The 23840-nt window shown below is 36.0% G+C and overlaps 1 protein-coding gene across 1 annotated transcript; it reads right to left on the minus strand.

Moving 5' to 3' along the window:
• Positions 1–2287: 2287 nt before the first annotated feature.
• LOC117118101 (TATA-binding protein-associated factor 172-like) lies at positions 2288–23839 on the minus strand. The gene is made up of 41 exons (XM_033262596.1): positions 23762–23839; positions 22375–22451; positions 21787–21910; positions 21498–21621; positions 20581–20721; positions 19796–19965; positions 19558–19697; positions 19048–19171; positions 18733–18891; positions 18447–18542; positions 17999–18175; positions 17571–17711; positions 16664–16915; positions 16066–16173; positions 15480–15629; positions 14913–15049; positions 14440–14620; positions 13910–14020; positions 13647–13705; positions 13092–13256; positions 12827–12944; positions 12338–12616; positions 11449–11734; positions 11114–11220; positions 10646–10847; positions 10323–10471; positions 9949–10101; positions 9716–9853; positions 9393–9544; positions 9053–9130; positions 8811–8940; positions 8496–8637; positions 8021–8151; positions 7660–7782; positions 7084–7232; positions 6536–6679; positions 6137–6214; positions 5485–5614; positions 5172–5263; positions 4669–4777; positions 2288–4252 (listed from the first exon to the last, which is right to left on the minus strand). The coding sequence occupies exons 2-41, from the start codon at positions 22386–22388 to the stop codon at positions 4106–4108; spliced, it is 5610 nt and encodes a 1869-aa protein (XP_033118487.1). The 5' UTR covers positions 22389–22451; positions 23762–23839; the 3' UTR covers positions 2288–4105.
• Between the last annotated feature and the right edge of the window lies 1 nt (position 23840).

Genomic DNA, 23840 nt, shown 5'->3' on the forward strand with positions numbered 1-23840 from the left:
GTGCCATAGGCCTATCATAAATGTTCTTACCCTCCATCTGTGAAAGTCCTACAAGTCGCTGAAAAACTTTTGAATGTGGTTCGGGGGAAAAATATGACAATTTAGTGATTTCAAAGGCTTTAATCGATGTTAGGGTCTACTAATGGGCCCCGAGGAATTGTGGCTTTTCTCGAGTCCTGGATCGCGGAGTTGGGGATGGGCGGGGGGGGGGGATCCACTGCATGCGCCACCCCTGGTCAACTCTTCTTCAAATTTCAGGTTCCGCCATTCAGTATACATTATGTAATCTCTTCTCTCCTGATCTGATGAAACAAAAAACACACCCCAACCTAATTACTGAAGTGTGTTTAGATTTTTTCCGCTTATGATTACTGTAGATAGATGATTTGGTGCTTTGTGTGTGATACAATAGAAATATCTTGAGCAATTCAACTGTGTCATTTCCTATTATTTCTTCTTTATGTGGTATTGAGAATGTATTGGAGGCGTATAATCGGACGCAGATCAGTTTACTCTTCTAGAAGGCCCCGTGGTTATTTATACGACAGACAATACTCAGGCTACGGAAATTTATCATTATCATAATGAATTTTCCATATTTGGTTATATAGTCCATAGACACTGATAATGTTTTTTTATTTTAAACACAATAATTCATTAGTAGGCCTATTTATAGAAAAAAAAAAAAAAAAAACGTGGAAGAATATTTTATGTCGCACATTTTATTGATTTAAAACCTGCTTCCGACTCTGATGACACCACCGTTTTCTTATATTTGTTTTGAAAAAGCATATTTAAAACAAAATAATATTTTGAAAATAATTATTATTTCAATATTATGTACAATTTCATTCACCCACGTCAAAACCGGTAACACTAATAAGTAATCCATTCAGAGATGTTAAATAAGTATCCAACAAGGGTCACCATTGTCTTCTTCTGAAAATATAAACAAAATTCAATTTGGCAATATATTCTCAACCACTTACAGATGACCTTGTCCATATTAACGACACAGTTTTTGGATTGCTCACTCGAGCACATATTGTGACAAATGGGTCCTACAGTTAATATAAAAAAAGTAATATAGTTGTTTTTAAAAATAGGGAAAATTTAAAAAGACTTAAAATGGAGGGTGTATTATTAGAAGTAGTTAATTTTATAAATATCTTTGTGTTGTTTTCAGTTTCAGTGGTACCTGGACGGAAGCTATGAGTTCGAATTTTATTAAGCAAACAAAGCCTTTTTTACTTTTAAGGCCTGTTTACTTTATGACGATAACGATCAACGATAAAAAGTAATTGTTCATATACAAAATAAAAGAAATGAGAAGTTTGTACACTAGCACGATTCGATAACGATTTATCGTGCATACGATAAAAAAATAATTTCACAAATCAATTAAAATGAAGTCATAATCATGCGAAAACAATAACATTGCTTTTACTACTACGGCAATCGGGCCTAAACCCTTAACAAACCCTTAATTTACGTTTTATTAAAAAGTGGACTCGGCAATCTGGCATTCAGCAAACTGGGTTTCGGAAATCTGGCCTAACCTTATCATTGAAAAGTTACGGTACATTTATATTTTCCTAGTACAATACATGTACTAAGATAGTATAATATACATACGCCAAGTATCGAAATACACGCCATCGTGTCGGGATTTAATATTTCGACATTAATTATGTGATCATCAGAAATTCCTGATGATAACGTAATTAATGTCGAAATATTGACTCCCGACACAATGGCCTGCATTTCGATACTTGGAGTATGTATTATACTATCTTATCTGAGATTAATCAGTGAATCTTTAGATGCATGTACTAATTAACTAATACGAAAAAGCTAGTGACCTTCGGAGTTTCCAAAGTTTACTTGATAATCGTGAAACCAGATTTCCGTCTTTCCAATATCAATTTAATAGGAATTCCGTCTTTCCATGGAGTAGTTTAAACTTATTTTGCCATAGTCATTCCTGGAATCTTCCATAGTCATTCCTGAAATCTTCCTGGAATTTTGCCATTCCGACATAAATTATTATTATATTTATTTAGAATTCTGTCTTTTCAGGATAAATTACCTTAGAATTCCGCTTTTTTCAAGGATATTGTATCTGGCTCTCCCCCACCCCCGCCCCTCTTGAATCCGCCACTGCTAATATCAGGTACATGCTTACAAAATATGGATTTTATTTCTGATTTGAAAATATAATGAATTAATTAATTTTGCTACTGGCTGAGCTGACAACAACCACATGAATTAAAAGAACAAGATCAAGTGAAATGTATAAGATTTTAATCTCTTTCAAATAAACTTTAAATAAGGCATGTCTTTTTCACTCATGTTTTCTTCTCAACACGAATACATTTTTTTTCTAAAATGAAAATGTAATATAAAAGTATGTCTTAATTTAATAACATATAAAATAGAAAAAGAAGGAAACAACCTATTAAAAAGTATTTACAATAAATTTTATACATATTGAATTGAATTGTGAAAAAATCTAGTCTTTACACAGAGCATAAATGCTCAATAAACGAAGTCTTGCATCACATAAGGGAGTGGTTTTTAGTTTTGAGAAAACAAACACACTGTAAGCATTTTAACTGCCTAGCAACAGCTCAATTCCACAACTTTCAGATTTCTATAGGCCTACATTGCCCATGTTCGTTCAAAATTAAATTTCAAAATAGTATTTTGAGATGGCTGGGCCCCCTACCCCCAATTGTGGAAGAGTTCCTTCCTACCATCAAGAATTAACACAAACCGTTGAGGAGAAAAAAATTCCAAAATAATTTTTACACATTATGAGGCACTAAAATCAAAATGGCTTTTCCCCATGTAACCCTCGAACCCTCCGCAGGCAAAACCTTGAACCACCACTGTTTCACAGAATATTACATCTTTACCAATCATAATTACTTTATTAGATATCGCTCTGATTCACCACATTGAATATTACTCTTAAATAACAGAGTGTTACTCAGTTCATCCAACTCAGCATTTCCTTAGATTTGCTTGGTCCACCTCTTAACCATTAGCGTTTCTTCAAAACATCAACTAATGTTACTCCAAAAACGGAAACTTAAAAACTAGAGGTCGGATCACTTAAGTTGAAACGGTTTATAGAAAGTTATAAACATAGCTGTTGTAAAGAATTTACAAAATATTTGTTTTCAAATATTTAGCTCCGTCATTTTTCGGTTGAATTACGAAAATATAAGTGATATTAGCGTGTTTTCAGCGGGATTTGTGGAGTTGTTTATTTACGTCATAACTTTGCCTATACCAATCCATTTGCTTAAGGTTGAAGCAGAAACAGAAAGGCAATCATTTCTATATTAAATATAATCTCATTGGATAACATTTTCTTCCGTCATTTTTGCATTTTCTTATAGGCTTTGAAAAAGGAAAACTGACAGAGGTCACAGCCGGCCCAGGAATCCAGGCGCGTTACATTTTGTGAACTGATACAAATATGGTACCTGCTGAATCAAAGACTTGTTAAAATTCAACAAATGAATACGCTTGATATTGGACGTCCATTTTTACAGTGTTATGAATAGATTGGGAATTTATTTTTAATAGTGTTCACAAGTTAACGAAGTGCATTTTTATATACCCTTTTCGGATAATGAAATCGTCCAAACATTGCGCCGTGCGGTGCACTCAATCTGTTCATTTTTGCCTTTCGTACATGCGCACAGTATTAAAATTGTTTTGTGGTCAAAACAGCCTAAACAAAATGATATGTCATTCTCATATTGTTTGCATCCCAAATTTCCCCTGAGGCCTTGTTCAACTTATGTTAGTGACTGTATAAAGCTGGACAGGTCATACTCATTCTCATATTGTTTCTAATGAGTATCACTCAACCTTATGTTAGTGATTGCATAAAGCGGGACAGGTCATACTCATTCTCATACTGTTTCTAATGAGTCCCGCTCAACTTATGTTAGTGATTGCATAAAGCTGGACAGGTCATACTCATTCTCATACTGTTTCTAACGAGTCCCGCTCAACTTATGTTAGTGACTGTATAAAGCTAGACAGGTCATACTCATTCTCATATTGTTGCTAATGAGTCCCGCTCAACTTATGTTAGTGACTGCATAAAGCTGGACAGGTCATACTCATTCTCATATTGCTTGTCATCCCACAGCTCGCCTAGGTTAGACATCACTGCTTTCATGGACTGGGGTGTGTCCTTCTCCTCTGTTTGATCAATGGAACTCTGGTTACCCTGGTAAATAGGAAAACAAGCACATTTTTTCATATCTTATAAAAGTGAACAATAAAATCCTGTCCAGACTATTAAATTTTATTTGACAAAAACATGTGACATGCCTAAATATGGCCTGATGACATCACATCATGGCCATATATGGGTATATTATAACTATATATGGGCATACAAAAGTTTTTTGTCCAAGAAAATTTGATAATCTAGACGGCTTCACATAGGATATATTTAAGTGCCGCTTTCTAATAAGCGCTAAAGTGAAATATAAGGTGAAATTAAAAAGACTTTCATCCCAAATAGATTATAATATTACATTAAACAACATTCATACTATTTATGATATCACATCATGACCATATATAGACACATCATGAATATATATGGGCATACAACTGGTTTTTTAAAAATCATTTTACCTTGTCTAGAGAGAAGAGATCTAGCAGCTGCTCTGTAGCCATTGACTGAAGGGCTGAGTTGTCTTGACTTATGACAGTATTAGCAATGTTCATTTTAAACTTCTGAAGCCTGTAAAAACATGAAATTAATTTTTTTTAAATAGTGGAGTTCTATAGTTTAATGGTGGTGCCAGGATTTGTCTGACATGGGCTTTTGCTGTCCCCAACGAGAGCGTAAATGGGTGTGGTCAGACGTCACTCAAAATCTGCTAAAAGTGATATATGGGGTGAAGTGATCCAGCGGACGAATCCTCCGGAAACTATGACAATTTAGGGGTTTCATAGGCTTATTTAACCGATTTTAGAGTCTACTAATATGTAAACATTACAAATAATTTTTTCTTCTGCCCGACGAATTATGTCTTTCCCCCGACAGACGGGGATCTCCTGGCCCAGCTGACACCACCCCTGATCTCAGCCCCACAAATTTTATTACTATAACGTTAAAAAAATATTTTACTCACCCCATTATTTTCTCTTCTAAGGTTCCCTTGGTGATCAAACGATATACGTTCACTACCTTTTTCTGACCAATCCTATGTGCACGATCCATTGCCTAGAAATTTAAAAAAGAAATGTTATCATCCAATAAGTGCAAATTCAATGTACAACATACTGATACTATTATGAAACAAGACACATGCAGTAAAATACTGTTTACTGAAACATATGTATAACACACAATATTGCTGCTTTGCTGGATTGAAAATTATGGTTGGAATTAAACAAAAAATTAAATGCCAATCTGTTCTGTTTGTATAACGGTACGCAGCCTACCTGCAAATCCTTTGTTGGATTCCAATCATGTTCCACAAAAATCACAGTGTCTGCCCCAGTTAAATTGAGCCCAAGGCCACCAACGTGTGTTGTTAGTAAAAGAATATCAATAGATGGGTCATTGTTAAACCTTTAAAAGAGATATGAAAATAATATATCACATTATAGTTTTAGGTTTGTCAAGATCAAGGGAAAAAACAGCTTTATCATCTTAATTTCATAGAGTTTTATTAATAGTTGTTGAAATGTGGTTGCAGTATTTTGCTATAATATACCAACCATACAGTAATAATAAACACCTTATAGTTTCAAGTGCATGTCTACATGTCAAAGATCATGGCATATGAACATAAATGTACATAGCTACCATCTGCATTTTATAGTTTTATTGTTAAATAGTTGTTGCAGAGTGATTGCAGTAATCATCTACTATGTACCCTAATACTAATCAAAACTATTAAGTAATTAACACTTTTTTAAAAAATCAGAAAATAGTACAAGCTGTATAATGGTCTATTTTGTCTTAACCTTTGACATAATCATGTGTACTAAAAACTAGAAAGCACTTATAAAGAATATTCTGAAAATTAATGTTATATAATGTAATAAATGTTATAATTACTATAAAAATTTATAATTATGATGCAGATACCTGTTTACAATGTCATGCCTACTACCAGCTGGGACACTTCCATCTAAGCGCCTGTAAGTTACTTTTGGTAGATGGGATCTGAAAAACAGCAGCTAATTAGTTTTAAAATGTGCTGGCTGTTGTAAGTTACACAATAAAGAGTTTTACAATGAGATTTATTGATTGTATCAATTGTTTTAGGCCCAAGGAGCAACAGTCACTTCTTTAAGTGGCATATCCCTTCACAAGTCCAACATAAGCACAAGATTCTCATCGTAGTCAAGTCTCAGAAACAATCCTGTTACCGTGACAGGAATTGAACCCAGGACCCTGGAATTGGAAGGCAAGCACCTTAACCACTCAACCCTTCCCACGATTTCAATCAATAGCTGTCACATTGACAGGTTAGCATTTACTTACTTCAGAAGGTCTTTCTCCACAATGTCCAGCATGCTCTTCAGCTGGCAGAAGAGTAGCACTCGATGTTGACAGACAACAGCGCCACCGATCTCATCCTGGTTGTCCTCATCATTACCACCTATGCCGCAGTCAAGTAGAAGTTGTCTAAAAAATAACAAGCCAGTAGTAAAATACTGTACATAAAATCATCGGTAATGAATAATGAATAGCAACTGTAGCTACATTAATCTAAATTAAAACAATACATATTTTTATTTCCCTCACTTCCAACAGCAAGTACACCTGCTACTAGCAAGTACACCTGCTACTCTCTTTATGGGACTTAGGGAGTGGAGTTGATTTTGTCAATATGTCAATACACTCAGCACTTTAAAGACTACCCATAAATTTATTAAATTCTCTGTCTTTCTTCTACATTGTGGACTTCCCCAAGAGACTGAGATAATTCCTGAAGAGGTCCAAAGTGTGGACGAAAGCTTGTCACATCCTTTGCCCTTGTGCCTAAACCTGAATAAAATATAAACTTGACTAAGAAAAGTGGAGCTTACTTGAGAGCAGTTAGCTTCGGTGCATGTTGGATGTCATTGAGTGATGAGTTCTGCTCCTTTAATTGCCGAGTGATGTTATCGTACTGTGGATGCTTCTGATTCACCACTAATAATGGATGGTTACAAACTTTACGAAGATATTGGAGTGCCTGATGTACAAAATAACATACCGTATTTATTCAAATAAACGCCCCGCTTTCAATAAACATCCCCCTCAAGAGCCTCAATTGCAATAAATGTACCCCTCAAACAAACACCCCCTCAACAATACTTCTCAACTGGTAAGTATGTGTGGGTGCAAAGAATAGTCTACATGTAACTTTTAACTTTGATAACCAGAATTTTTTAATTCTGATATAATTTACATGAATAATTGTTTTGGAAAAGCACAATGCTGCAACTGAGTATGTCATTAATATTATTATTGCATTTCACTTCAGTCACAACAAGGATGTGTGTAGTCATTATCCACAGCAGAATACAATGTTCAGTGGCCTTATTTACTCAAAGTGCACATTACCAATTGAGGTTAATTAACAATACTATAATTCTTACAAATAGATTATTGGTACAGACCTGGAAAATGTGTGTGGATCCTTTCTGTGGAATTCTTTGTTTATTTTCACCTTCGTTGCTATGGACAGCATCCTCAACCCCCCTCTTGGCTCTTGACTTAGCAAAGTCCTCGTAGAGTTGAACCTGTTAAGAAAGAACACAATGATATCAATCAATCAATTAACCAATCAGGTTCATTTCTCCATTACTGTGTTAAGTCCTTCTCTAAAAGGTAACACTAATGTACGTTTGAAGGCTTTTCTGTCTGTAAACTGCTCATGCAGGAACCAAATCCTTGTCAAAACTTGGAGGGTTTTGCATCCTGAATACTTGCATATGACTGACATGTTATATAGAATGTCATTCACGTTGCTCCACCTACCTGGAGGGGACTCAGCTCACAGTAATAATCCTGGATGATTTTGGGTGGAAGATCATCTAGTACATCTTCTTTGAGTCGACGCAGGAGGAATGGAAGAACCTGTCGATGGAGGGCTTCCATTGCAAGAGCACCTATGGACAGGAGAAATATACTTGATGGGAGTAACATCATCATTATTATATCATTATCATCATCATCACTATAAAATCATTGTCAAAATCATCTTTATTATCATCATGCAGAAGATATTTGCAGGCAAGTGTCCAAGAAGTTTATCAGGGTCCAACTAAAGTGTATAGAATTGCAAGAAGTCGGACTGTTGAGATTTAGTTGAAACAGAATCCTATCTCGAAAAGTATTACCACAAATTAGAGGGCGCCCTTCAAAAGAACGTAAAAGGCATCCATATCGAACATGTGCTCAAGTTTTTAAACCTATTCAAATTCTAATAGAGCGCCAGGTTTATGATTCTTACCAGCTTCTTGTTCTTTGGTGGAGCTCTTTGCATCTTTGCTTTGTAGAATTGGCTTAGCATAACGAGCAATGAACTGTTTTTCAGTCCCCAGAAATCCAGGCATTAAAAAATCAAACAATGACCACAACTCCAGGACATTATTCTATAAAAGAAAAAGTATGCTTATGTTGATACAATTAAATTTAATACTTAATGCATTTAACTATATGTACATTTACATTATATATTTTACTTTTAAAATAAAAAAAAATAATTAAAACAAGAAAAATAATCCTAAACTTAATGACGCTTTTCAATATAAGGAGATTCCATTACCTGAATAGGTGTGCCAGATAAGATCAGTCTGTGGTTTGCTATAAGCTGCTTAATAGATTTAGCTATTTTTGTTTTGCCATTCTTGATAATATGCCCTTCATCCAGAATACAATAGTTCCATTTGATATCTCTGAACGATAAGAAAATAATTCACAGTTTGAAAATCAAACAGATTATTAAAGAGAAATTATATATCTTTCTTTACATAGACATTTGAGGAAAATGAATTGATGAAAACTAACCCGAAGAAATCAATATCATTTCTGAGTATATCATAAGAAACCACTACTAAGTTGCAACGCTTCATCTTACTTCTCAATCTGAAAGAAAATCAAGATTGAAATTACAAAAGAATCATTAAAATTCCTAATTTTTCCAGGGCCCAAACTTAGACATGCCAGTGTTTTTACCTAATGTGTGCATCGTTTGGCTTCTTGATAAATATATGCCCTCTTTTCTTGTTTTTTTTTCCAATTACAACTGCTCACTTGTTTTGCGCATAGAGACTCCTGTATTTTGCGCAATGTAAATGTATAACCTTTAACCTTTAATATAATGTACAGTATGCACTACTACTCTTACCTGATGCGTTCATTTGGGGGTCCAGTATAATGCAGAGGGTGGAGGTGCTCCTTGGCACAAAACTTCTCTACTTCGTACACCCAGTGACCTGTCAATGTGGTCGGGCAGATCACAATGGATGGAAGCCGGGCACAAGCTGGGTTCTGGGAAGCCTTAAAGATAACAAAACAACACTGATAAAATATATGTGAACCCATTAACTCAAATCAGCAATACTCGGCCTCCTAATTCATATTGATCCCATTACTTTGGTCAAATGGCTAAAAATAGATTAATCTTAGTGATATTTACCAGCAATCAACCCTCTACAACTCTCCACTTACTTTGTATTCCTTTTGTCGCAGGAAGTGATCTCCAGCAATGATACAAAGAGACATTAATGTCTTGCCTAAGCCCATGTCATCACAGAGAATTCCATGTAATTTGTACTTATTCAGAAAAGCCAGCCAGTTAATACCATCCTTAAAAAAATTTAAAAAAATTTTAATTAGTGACCTTAAGAGCATTGCATACAGCAGATAAATATATTATTTAATGTCACTGCTTCTTCCCATACCTGTTGGTATTTGCGGAGTTCAGCTTTGATTGCTACTGGTACCCTGTAATTCTCTAACTTACTGCTATCTAACAATTGTTCTAAGAAGCACCTCTCTCGCACCTTCTGCTCTATCAAGGTTGCTGTCATTGAAGGTGGGTCTGGAATACCAGCCTGGAAAAAATAAAGTTGTTGGTGAAAATTAAATAAAAGTAAACTTTCAACAATTTGTCTTCTGATTTTTGACTGTGATATAGAATGATCAAGCCCATTATAGCACAGTACTGCTTTGTATGGCAAATGCAGGAATCTTTTTGCTTATGGAGGTGCAGCCAGCCATCTTATTAAACTCTTATTATGATTTTACATTGTGCTTTTCAGGATGATATACTCACCTCTAGAGGCATAAGCCGGATGAGTGTCGCAAAGCACTGTGTGGCCATCAAACGAACGCACTCTACTTGATCACTCATTCTACCTAGGACTGGTACAACCAGGAGCACGATATAAGGCACAAGATCAATGCCCAAAAGGTCAATAACATCTGAAGGTGGTGTCAAGACAACAACAATTCTTTAACCAAAACTAGATTGATCCGGTTTTATCCAGATACATCTAGTTGTTACACGGTGTTCAAAATAACATATGTATAATACCACATAAATATAACAATTACATTACACCTATACAAACATTTGTGATCTTAATGAAAGGATACTAGCTAAAGCCTCAATCGCACCCTGACGTTTGATCTCATTGTCTGCTGCATCAAGCATTGGTTTAACATCCTCTAATATCTTATTCATACAGGCTACTGTTGACACTTTGCTTAATACTCCAAGGCAACGAGAGGCAAGATGGCGGACAGCTGTGTATGGGTAACTCAGACAGGCAATGATATATGGAAGTAGACTTTCTAACTGTAAAATTAAAGTAATTGGAGAACATGGTAAATCAAAGAAAACTTTGATATATGTATCATTGGAAGTCAATATTCTTTACCAGGAATCAAAGGTGATAAAGCCTAATTCTTTACTACAGTGTTTTCACTGCAAGTTTTACACTACATAGCTATCCCAAAAGCAATCAAGAAGGCTCCCTCATTCAACTGACCAATCAGGATTGCCGAAAACTCTTTTACAGAAACCAGGCTCAATATGCATGGTAGCTTATTCCAAATCTTTACCTGCGGGTTAAGGTTTTGGTGTGTGTTTGGTGATATAACCTCTAGAACTTGGAAAGAATTTACAATCTCTTGAGCAAGGTCATTTTTGTCTTCATAAAAGGTGGCATCTGTGAAGAAAGAAAATAGGCAAAAATTTGAAGGAACATTTTATGAGTGTAGGGGCAATGAATATGTAAATCAGGTATAAGTCACATTTTTAAAGTGTACAAAAACTAGCAACTGTGGTTGATAATAACAATAACAATAATAAGAATAATAATAGAATATAAGGATAAAAAAATAAGCAAAGATGGTTCTATAGTTATATATACTTGGAATACAAAATAAATAAATACCAAATTTATGTGGCTTTATATTTGTTTGCAAAACACTGGTGATCGTCATCCAAAGCTTGTCAAGAACAACAAACAACCTATCACCAAAATGAAGCGCCAGGCTTCCGACAGCAAACTCTGCCCCTCGACGCTGAAGCTTCTCCTGCTCTTTCGCCTCGCTCATAATATCACTAAAGTTTGGAATTTCGACACTCGTTTCTACACTTGAATTTTGGCTTGTATTGCTGTGTTTGCTGCGTGATTTAGCGAATGCTGCCCGTCTAGACACAGCAGATAATGCTGCCGCCTGAAAAAAACAAAGTTTAACTGAGAGTGAGAAATATTAAATATATGGTACTTGCAAGGTCTTCCACAAAGTTCAGCCTCCTCCACTCAGACTTACACAATGCTTAACATTCTCCACTCATAGGGATTTAAGACAGACAAACACTGCATCAATCGACAGATGGCTGATGGGTCCATCTTTGTTCTGTGTGAGCACTTGACGACGCAATGCCATCTGCTGATTGTGTGGTGGCTGTCTGCACGGGTTGTCATTGAAAAAAATCCATCACATGCTTCATTGTGATTGTCTCCATAGAAAAGTGTCGGTGCAGAACGTGCCCTGCTTTACATAATAATAATAATAATGGTAGACTTATATAGCACATATTGCTAAGCCCTCTATGCGCTTCATATTATCATTACCCCGATCATCGGATTAAATAATGAAGTAAATGTTAGCTTGTAGGCTATGATGATGACGTAAAACTCTGCAACATAAACAATTTACATTAGCAGTTATGCATTCCAATACAGTAAGTATATGTATAAGCATTACACTATAAATCCACCATAACAAAATTTAACACGAGGAAAATGTCATATGTAATTGAAAGATTTTACATACCTGTTGCTGTTTGGCAAGGGTCAGTATTCCATAAGTCTTCCCACAAACAGCTGCTTCCATAACAAGTGGCGTGTTGATTGGAGTTGTTGGCCGTGAGGATGATGACCCAGAGCAGGTCATTTGCATTTCAAGTGGGTTGATTGGGGTCACAACGTTTGGAGTTTGAGTTGAATCACAGCAAAGAAATGAACAAAGGTTTTTGATTATTTTCGGGTTAGGGCATGGAGTCCTGGAAATGCATTGTTCAAGTAGTTTTGCCAGCGCTGTTGCTGCTCGACTCTAAAAATTAAATTCATTATATAAAGAGATTAGAATATATCGAGGGCAAAAAATGTTTGTATAAATTTAATGCACTATATACCTTGGATTGCTATATTCACCACTCACTTGAACATCTATCAGTAAGAAAATTCTATTATAATGACCCTTGTTTCTATATAAGGTAAACTCAATACAGATTTTATAGTTTGAAGCAGGTGTAATTGTTACCTGTATAAGTGGGTTCCACTCCTTCTTAATCGCCTCCATCAGAGGCTTGATGATAGGGTTTAACTTTTCTGGTAGGAATTTCAAACTTACTGCTGCTGCTGCCAGACAGCACTGCACTCTGTAAGATATGGGTAAAAAACTTTGCATGATAAACAGGCTATTCAAGTGGTTATTAACAAAAACACTCATAGAGGTTAATACTGCTTCACATATTCAAGTGGTTACTTTGATCAAATTTCAAGAGGTTAATACTTCTTCACAGTACCTAACTGTCAGTACTTGCTGTTCTTTCCTGACCTCTGCTCCAACGGCCTGCACTTTCTGGCACTTCTGAGTTAAACTGTCTTTCATCTTAGGGTGCATTCGGCTTTGACCCAGCATACCGTAAATGGAATCAGCAAATGGTATGGCTTGGTCTACTGTAAACATGCTAAAATATTTCAAAACTGTTAAGACATTTGTAGCAAAATAAATCTGGTAGTAGTAATCTTGTTCTAATCATTTCTAATGATACAGGCATATATTTCAACCACTCTAGGCTAGGAGCTAAATAAAAAAGAAATGAAGCCATGCATATTGTGGTTTCATTACGCAATACCCTTGGAAAGAATATTCTAATATTTTCCAAGGGTAATCTAGTTAAGAAAAGATGGTTCCATTTATTGTTTAAGCAAATATTCTCAGTAAAGACCAAACAAGAACTTCTACACTCCATTTTTTTCAATCTACTACAGTTCCATTTAAGTAGGCAGTATAGTCAACTTGTCATTAATTATGTTCTTTTTTTAATGTACAATTCCAGCCAAAAGGGACAACTTACTTTGGAAAACTATTGTTCCTCAAATCTGGCCGAGCTTCAATCCACATTGTAACTAAGGCCTGAAAAAAAAAAAAATTTAGCATGGATGACATATTCCAGGATTCCCATAGCCTCTATAACTATGGTTAAAAAAACCATTGATTTCAACAGCAGCCAAGCAAAGCTCAAACTTAACTGGCCAATAGCAGGCTGCTTATAGTAAACCTAACCAACTGATTTTAATTTCATTTGATTATGTGATACGTAGTTGCAAATAAACTTACCTTACATTCAGTCTGCATCCGCATAAATGAGGAGGAAACTTCTTCGAAGTACACATTGTTATTCAACATCTCCATCAGTTTTAACTTGACAGATTCTGTGCACTTACAAGACTAAATAAATGCAAATTCATATTTTTTTTAAAGTATATTTGTTTAAGCTTCATTGATCACAATAAAGAACAATGCCAGCAAGTAAAAGAAAATTAGATTAAATAAAGAACTTTTTTTTATCAATCAGATCTTTGTCCACACAATTATGTGTTATGTGACACAAAGTCTGTGACATGCCCATACTGTATATGTCACATTTATTTGTCACATGAAACTCGATAAAGTGGACAGAGCATTTATGTGCAAATATTGCACAAGTAAGGGTTTGTCCACACTACCAAAGTATGTGGCGTGCTGAATTATGGTCAACATTATGATATTACCATATATAGGCACATCATGACTACAGTATATAAAGCCATACAACAGTTCTTTAACAAATACAATTTGATAGTCTGGGGGATTTAGGAACTGCTTACTTCATCCTGTACAGACCATTCCTCAATAATCATACCAACGACCATTCTCAGCACCGCTGAATTACTGCTCAGGTAATGCTCTAGTAATTGGCAAATGGAACTGGCTGCATTACCATCCAATGGCAGATCTGGTAAGTGAACCATTTCAGAGGTCAGTCTAGCAGACAATCTACCAATCAAACTGCAAAATTAAAAACAACATGTTTTTACTAATTAAAGAAAAATGCTTAATACATTAGCATAGCAGTAATAATGACTGCGGAAAGTAACCATGGCTGTTGCACTACAATAAAAAAAATAACAAAGAGGGCACTATATTTTGCGATTATGTATTACATAGAGGTCGCTATATACAAATACTTTTGTCTCACGACAAAATTGGCCGGTATTGAGTATCCCTTTCTTTGTGTTTGTCATTGGATTTTATATTGGGTTATCCAAACAGACAATGTTTAAGTTTGGTCAATGCTTACCGTGTAGCTCGGGTCCTTGCCTGCACTACGGCCAAATCATGCTCTGCGTTATCGTCAGCAATTGATGTAGCACCGCCAAGAAATTCCTGACATTTTTCTTTGACTTGTTGTTGACCTTTGGGACTTTTGTTTGCAGTCTAATTATAAAAAAAAAAAAAAAATCACAAGTTATAATGATCCAGATAAATATTTAATTCATCAGATTTAACAATATGCTGTATCAATACTTGTTAATGCTCATATTTGTGGCACACGATTCTATATACCGCATACATGTAAACACAGTATATTTCAGGCATCTGATTGGTTAACAAGTGGGCAGTAACTCAACCATCATTCCTATGATGTAGGTTGTATGATAGTTCATAAATTCCAGGGAGGAAAAGTACTATCACGTTAAATGATAGTACCGCTTTTGCCTATCGCGATGTAATCTCTTATCCGTCACTGTGTAATTTATGACACGCGCGGAGGGTAAAGAGGACTGCGACCTCTACGACGAAAGACCATGGACCACGGAACCCTGGTCCCAATAGTGATATTTAATTGGAGGGAGACCTATATTACCTTATTTCTATAGGTAGAATTGATGAGAAGATTACTGTCTAGTGGCAATTTTGATGACTGCATACACAGACTAAGCCATGCACTGTACCATGGGATCGTTGCTTGCAGTATATTTTGTAACACTGCTTTTTGTAAAATGGCATCCCAAACCTACATAAGAAAAAAGCATGCACACATTAATACTAATGGATAAAATCTAATTTCTTAGTGTGAAAGACAAAATTTCAAAGACCTATTTTCAGTGGGGTTCTTCTGATGGTGGTATGGCAAGTCCATAAAGACAATCCTTACTATTTTTGAAATAGTATACTGTGTTGTTTAACATGCATATTGCACAAAAAGGAACATACTGCACGTCTACAGTAGCGCATTTAGGAATTTGAAATACAGGGAACAAGGAAACATGAAGAGGGAATTACATAGATACAAACTAATACAAAAATTTTATATATGACATTACTAAATGGCCAGAAATAGTGCTCTTAAACTTAAATTTGATTGTAATTGCCTTTTCCCTCTATTTTTAATTTTTAGAATATTAGTGTGTGTGGGGTAAGGGGAGCATGAACCAGTTGCAATAACTTACCTCTTGGATAAGATCCAATGTATCACTTGTTGTTTCTACAAGGCAGCGTTGAAAGATATGCCGCATGGCATCTTGAAGAATCACTGGCAACCATGTACCAACTGGAACCTAGTACAAACAACAACATTCTAAGCCCCTTCTCATTCAACAGCTACTGAATGACGTCAATTACTCATTACATAAGACTGTGCTTGAATAGACGATTCCATTTATTTTCCAAAGGTAAGTTCCACTAAAGGAAACTTATGCTCCAGTGGGTTAATTTCATAAAATAGACTTTAAAATTGAGTGATGATAGTATAATTTAATAAGAAACTATAATGTAAAATTGATTTATAATAGTAATAGTGTAGATTTGTTTAGCGCCAGTATCCATCAAACAGGATGTTCATGGCGCTTGATGTGTGGACTAGTAGCTTCCTGTCTATGCCATCTGGCAAACCAGTATCAGTCGATAACTAATTATATAACAAAATTTAAACACCATTTACTAAAACCATAATACTTATGTTCAAGCAATAACAGCAATTACTAAGAAACCTAATTTTAATGTAAACATCCTGCTTCAAATGTATCCCATCATGCCATGCTGACTCACCTCATAAGTGTCTGCCTTGAGGAGTGTGAGTAACGTCTGTAGTGCAGCTTTCCGTACAGAAAGAATCGTATGTGAAAGAAAAGGCCAAAGGCGGGGAATAAGCTCTCCCAAGGATTGTGTATGAAAGCACTTCTGGTGAACCATCGGATATGAAAGCAATGAGGACAACAGAACCATGATGCTATTGGTCGAGGCTGTGAGGTCATCAAGGTCAAGCAGAGTGTCCCACAGTGTCCTCAGGATCACCGGAACCTATTGAAAACCACGAAAGTGAATCATTTTTTTAGTGCATTTCACAGGCCCTCTATCATTCGCATTTTATCTAGTCTAGTTTCTGCTTTTTATTTTAAAAATTATTTATAGTGTATTCATTCCTGATTTCTTAGGACACTTTTCTCTGAAGCCAAACATATTGATATTGTGCTGAAGCCATCAGTGTGATGACAGTGATAAAAACCAAGAAGTAGAATAGATCTTATTTTATCTTCTGTTTAACCAGGGTCCCAAGGTTATAGCGAGTAGCAGGAATCTCTTGGAAATCAGCATGGCCTCTGGTACTCCTGCAAGCATACAAAAAAGTCCCAGGAACTAACTTATGTCCCGCAAATTCAAAATGTTTGCATAGTTTTGCTAACTACACTTAATTGTCTCAATGAAGATAAATAACACGGCCAGAAATCATCACATTCTTTTGCTATGTGTGATGATGTAATGCACTGATTCACTCATCCGTGACCTACATTTTCTGCACAACATAAATCAGGGCAAACTGTTCCATAGAATCCAGGTGGTAAGAACTCAACGTTCTCGCATGCACAGATGACTTCTTTGAGGACACTACGTTCTAGGTCCTACAGTCGTTGTGCAATCCAAAGCTCCCTAAAAGCAGATGAATGTTACTACTGACCTGGTCTGGGCAGATTCTGACTAGAGTGTCTGCAACGGGATTCAAAGCAGCAGCAGCTACGGACATCACATCGTCATTGCAATCTTGCAGTCCATCAATTATGCATTGCAACACAGAGGGCAGCAGACTGCTTGTCATTTCCTGTGTAAAATAAAATTTAAAAAAATGAGGTATATAAAAGGCTTTTAAATTTTGATATTCAGAGCATGTTTGTTAACTCTAATTCCGACACTACTGTTTCAAAGAACCAATTAACAATCTTCAATCTCTTAACATGAAGCTAAATATCTAATTGAAGAATGAACCACAAGACCCACACACTTTCAGGAACTTAAAGGTGGTCTCGAATTGGAAGGCGAACTGTATATACTGTAAAGTCTTGAAATTTAAATGATAATGGAATAAAACAAAGACCAAAATGTGAGCACCTTTCTGACAGCTAGAAGATACTTGAGGCCGATTAGACCACCATGCCGAACCTCCCACTGCTGCTGGTTGAACAACTGTAGGAGAATGCTGAGCACTCCATGTACTGATTCCTCTGTCATGTGATGAAGAACCACTCCCAAAGCTTGGGCACAGGTTTCTCTAACTGGGGCAACAACCTAGAATCAAAACATGAGGATTTAGTTTAATCCACTCATATGCATATATTAGCATTTTCTATTTACTGTCTGATTGTAATGGTTAAAGTATGTGAATCCTTAAGTTAATTGATTGTAGTCAGACTGGGTGGAACTATTTGACAAGTCCCACAGTTCAGGAAGTTATAAGGAACTTGTAGTGTGGGATAGGAAGAAATGACACATCAATCAATCTTTAAATGTTACTGAAAAAAATTGAAAGATATATATATAAATTTTGTTATATAATTACCTCATCAGACACAAAGTCCCCGAAGCGATCTAGAGCGAGGACACAGAGTAACCGAAGTGCTATGTCTTCAAGCCATGCCTGATTCAACTCATCTTGCTAAACATAAACAAAAAAAAAACACTTGTTATCTTTACAGTAAAAGAAGTTGTAAATGTACAACTAATTTGGCAAAGCTGATTGGTCAGTTGAATCAGGAAGCGTCGGGGAAAGCTATGCAATGTAAGGACTGCAGTGAAAACGCTGCAGAGACTATATAGAGATTCTATAGAAACTAGACTTTATTTACCTGCGATACCTGATATTCTAAAGATTTTCCTCCGCTTTTTCCATGCGTTTTAACAAGTTCCCTGATTCCTGTTGCTGCTCCATGTCGCACTTCCCATGACTGGTGGAATAAATCATTACAGAGCTGCTCGGAGAACGCCATAAACGGCCAATCACCAGGCTGGAATATAATCATGTGATGCATTTTATAAGTTTATGAAACTTGCGCATAAATTACTGAGGATTTGTTTTCAGTGCCATCAGTCAGAATATCCTTTCTGCCTTATAGGTACAACAAATCAAATCACAATAAAAAAAAGAACCACCTAATACATACCGCTTCGATAAATACACTGCTGTCTTGGCTAGTATCTGATGTCCTTTCGTTTACGGATGCTTGCTTGGACAGCGTGCTAGTCTTTGCCCGTTTTCCTGGCGGTTCATCAAAACTGCCCTCAAAGCTGAAATAAGAATCAAGTCAAAGAACACAAGATTCATAAATAGTTTTAATAGGACGCATTTGATACGAATACCTTTTATGTCCTTTTGAAGACACCCTCTAGTTCGTGATACTGTATTTCAACAAAACACTGAGACTCGAACCTCTTGCAATCCTATATTCTTAGGTTATGAATTTTAAATATAAAAAGTTTGTAACCAGTGAACTTGTTTTGGATTTACTTTAATTTATCTTATTCTTTAAAATGAATTAAACTTTTAAATTGAAAAGTAAATGTTTCTCACAGCGTATCTTTAAATTTGAGTAATTTTTTACATATGTATAGTATTTTATTATGATTGAGATATTTTCATAAGGCCACTTGATTGTGAAATGAAATATGCCTACCTTGAGCTGATGCTGTCAGGATGGTCTTTGGAACGTTGCTTAGCAAGTATCCTAGCTTTCCGCTTGGCACGGTTTCTTTCCCGGGAGCTTAAACCTGGCATCAAGTGATCCATTTCTTGCTCCATTATTTCAGCAGCAGTCTTCGGATGGAAAGATATATAATTATTAAGATTTCATAAAATGACCCATTGGCCTAAATGAATAAAATCAAATAAACTAAAAATATTAGTCCTTATACCTGAGGAACCGTGAGAAACTGGTTCCTCTTTTGTGGTTCATCCTTGACCTCCAGATCATCATCATCGAAGAGATCATTGGTATCCATGCCAAGGACTCCACCGACATCTAGGCCAAGCTTCTTCTGAAGTAGTTTTCTCTGTTTTGCTAGTCTCTGCTTTGGGTCAATTCCTGTTGAGAATGAGAAGGCAGGGAATGAATACAATATCAGACCACCTCTATATGTGAACATTACATACTGTAAGTAGTGATGGTTTGCATGATGGAGTCTCCAATTCTTGTTTCAAACGTGATGGTGGTCTGTATGGTGCAACACAAATTATAATCTTGTGTTTTTTACAGGTGTATATCACATACTGCAAATGTGGTTGTGGAGCTGAGCAGTTGGCTGAGAGGTATTGTTCTTGCTTCTTGTGCTTAAGACCCAGGCCTGCGTTGAGTTTTAACTGGAGTCTGATTGCTTGGCTCCTCGAATAACACTCATATTTAAAATTAGAAAGATTAAGGACAACGCTTGTATCCGTTTGTGTTCGTTATGTTGTAGTTAAGTTGGGTGGCACTGCACTGCGGCTGCTGTGTGTCCCCAGGGGCCCAGCCCGAATTTCCGATTTCCTATTAGAATGAGGACCAACAAAGCATTATTAATACTATTTGTATGGTGGTTTCTTATTGTATTATTGTTTCCTCTATGGGTGTACTTCAAGTACTAAAAGTGTGGTGGTGGTCTGTATGGTGGAATGATCCTACTATAGTTGATTCTATTTGATTTGAAGTTGATATGTTCACCTGTTTCTTCAAGCTCTTGTTCATACTCCATTCCTGATGATCCTAGGAGAGAGGTACCCTTCTGAAGCACACGGTTGATATCAAACTTAGCAAAATTGAGGGAGTCTTTTGGTAGTGTCGATGCAGAGCTTTCCCCTGCATCTAAAATTTGTTCAAATGTAACACACAACAAATAATAATCTTTGAGTATTATAATAATAATATAATATGTTTTTTATATACTGTACAACACATATTACAGTAAAACCAGGCAGTCACTGCACTGACGGTCGTCGGTTGATTTGATTCTATTGAGAATGCATGCCATGACCCGTTTGCAACGGATCATTTTTAATAATGATCCGCTCGGAATGCCATCGATAATCAGCAGATGGCGTTGCATCCCCTAGCGCTCACAGGGAAGTGGAGTTGGTTTCGTCGTACGACGCAATGAGTGCCCGGCTTCAGCCACCTTTAATGCACTTCACATTATTACCAGCGGTGGCTCCAGGAACTTTCCGACAAGTGGTTTGACATGTCCGACGGAGGAGTCTGAACCAAAAGGCCCACATATCCTCAGTCGGCGTCCCGAAATAAAAAATCTCTGGTAGGGTTCACAGGGAGATATATAATGGCTTTGTATGGTCCAAACTGTGCTTTTAGACCACAATATTAGAGATTGGCAATCAAAATAATGTTATTCTGATAGGCAAATTATTATTTTTTTAAATTTTGATCCGATGACCTTGTTGTGGCATCAGATGACAGGGGGTCCAGACTCCCCTATCCCCTCCTCTGCTGGCGCCAGCACTGATTATTACTATGATAATTGGAACTAATATCTATGGGATATATCCTAAGCCCCCTGGGGTACAGCATTCCATTAGCAATTGAAATCAGCGCTTTATTAACAATATAAACAAAATTATATTTCTCACCATCTTCGACTTTAACAACTGGTACAACTGGTTGCCACTGGGGGACATTGCGACTGATTGCTTCGATTGCCTGGCCAGCGGCAATGCGAGTATCCCAAGTTCTGCTGCGTAAGTACACATGGACCTGCAGTTGTACATTCAGAAAAAAAACTATCAGAGTGAAAATAGACAATAAACACTGAAATTCGTACAAGACAAGATAATAACTTTTATCCTTTAATGCCTGTTAAAATGTAACCATCCTTAAATTTACATTCTATGATTGGCTATGAACACACATACTGTTTACCTTAAATAGAAGATTATGCAAGTCCTGTGGGTGAAGTTTCTGGACTTCTCCAAGTTGTTGTGCCGCTGCTTTCCGAGTCACCGGTGTTGAACCGGTGTCCAATAAAAGAAATAAACGGTCAAGCCTAAATAGGGATAATATTTCTTTAATAGTTTCACATACCATAAAAAAAATTGAGCTTACTTGCTAAATTATTGACAATGTAATGATCCTGAGTTTTCAATCATGCAATTGGCTGCAGTACATATAGCTGCTTCATTGTAGTCTTGCTGGATTTTAATTGTACCAAGGGGGTATAAAATAATATTTTATGCCTCCTTGATTGTACTGTTTATCTTATTATCTTGGTCGAATAAATAAAATAAATAAAAATTTACATTGTATTCACTGAGGATTAGGATCACATGACTATTTTATTGAAATTACAATTTTAATTTTTGGAAAATTGTCCTTGAATTTGCAATACATACTAAATTAGTCTACGCATGATTTAATCTACAGAGAGAATAATATCAATTGGTTGACACCTCAAACTATTGCTGAGTATGAATGTCAAAATAATATTGTGTTTTATTATTTTCAACCTACCTTGTGGTAGCCATGATGGAAAGTTTATCACCCCATTAAACAGTTTCTTTTGTGTTCAACATCATTACCTAGAAATGCTAATAAAAATTGGTTCAATATAGGTGTACATTTCAGATGAGACATTTTAAGCTGTTGGTTCAATAATGCTTAACAGCATTCATGAATGCAGTAAACTTCTAAAAAAAAAAAACAGGGATTATACCCAGGTTATCTACCAGAATAACTCTACGTGGGAAAAAGTCTTTGGTTTTTATATGGGGCATTATTTGTTTGTTTCACACAAAGACTTTCAATAATTAAATGTCAATGATACAATTATACATTTTGTAAAAAATTATACAGTAAACAAGACTAAATCAATAAAATACTGATAAGAAATAAAGTTATATAACTATTATTTATTTTTATGACAACATATCAACTGTTTTTGCTGATTTACTACAATTTTACAAAATTACCAGGCAATATCATCAGAAGACGTTGTCATTGGATAATGATTTTTATTTCATAAAAAGAAAAACCACGTTCAGGAATCCTATCTTGTAAATTGAAAAGTATTATAAAATAAAGTCCTATATAATTTGCCTACATACTTTGTCTTACAAGGTTAATTTTGTTAGTTGCCAAATAAAAGCCTGAAAGATGGGTTTCAATGTACAGTACTCGTTAGAAACATGCTTAGCCTAGGCCCTAGTTAGGAGGCCTACTGTAGGCTAGGCCTAGACCAGATGAATCTGCAAAATTCCAATCGATTAAATATTGGAATTTCCGTATCTCTCACAAAATACATTATGTTGAATCACAAACTATTATAAAAATATCAGTTCATAAATATATATGTCAGTACATTTTACCACAAATGCTGAAAGAATCCTTGCACAGTTTGCATACTGCACGCACATTTTAAAACGACTTCTAGATTACATCAGCAACTTAAATTGAGCAAAAGGAACAAAATGCGCAGAACGTCAACAGCCACATTTATTTTAATCATCGTTGGGAGGCTTTTTAGGAATGGACTAGCCTAATCCTAACTAATTCAATTCATACATGAATGGGGGTGGGGCCGGGACTACCTACACCTAGGCCTTAACCAAGTTTCCAGCCTATGCCCAGACAGAAATAGGGGGCCTCCTAGGCCCAAGAGCTAGGGCATTCCCTCCTAGTGCCCTAGGGCCGCCCAGGCTCAGCCTGGTCGGTAAAATAGCAGCACAGTTGCAAGGCACTTTGGGCAAGGCCTAACTTTCTAAGCGTAAATCAACGTTTATTTTTTACCTCCACAAGTATTCGGATTGCTGGTGAATGTATACGAATCGAAATCATGCAGAAGTAGAATTTTTGTAAAATTAATGTAAAAAATAACGAATTAATTTCTAATTATGTGTACCTGTTTTAAGCTTGCAGTGTGTTATTTTCATAAGGCCCAGTTTCTTCCTGGCCGGAATTAACTTTACCCTTTGAACTTC

The sequence above is a fragment of the Anneissia japonica genome, unplaced genomic scaffold (genome assembly GCF_011630105.1).
Source record: "Anneissia japonica isolate Jap-2015-1 unplaced genomic scaffold, ASM1163010v1 scaffold287634_len692169_cov176, whole genome shotgun sequence".
NCBI lineage: Eukaryota > Metazoa > Echinodermata > Crinoidea > Comatulida > Comatulidae > Anneissia > Anneissia japonica.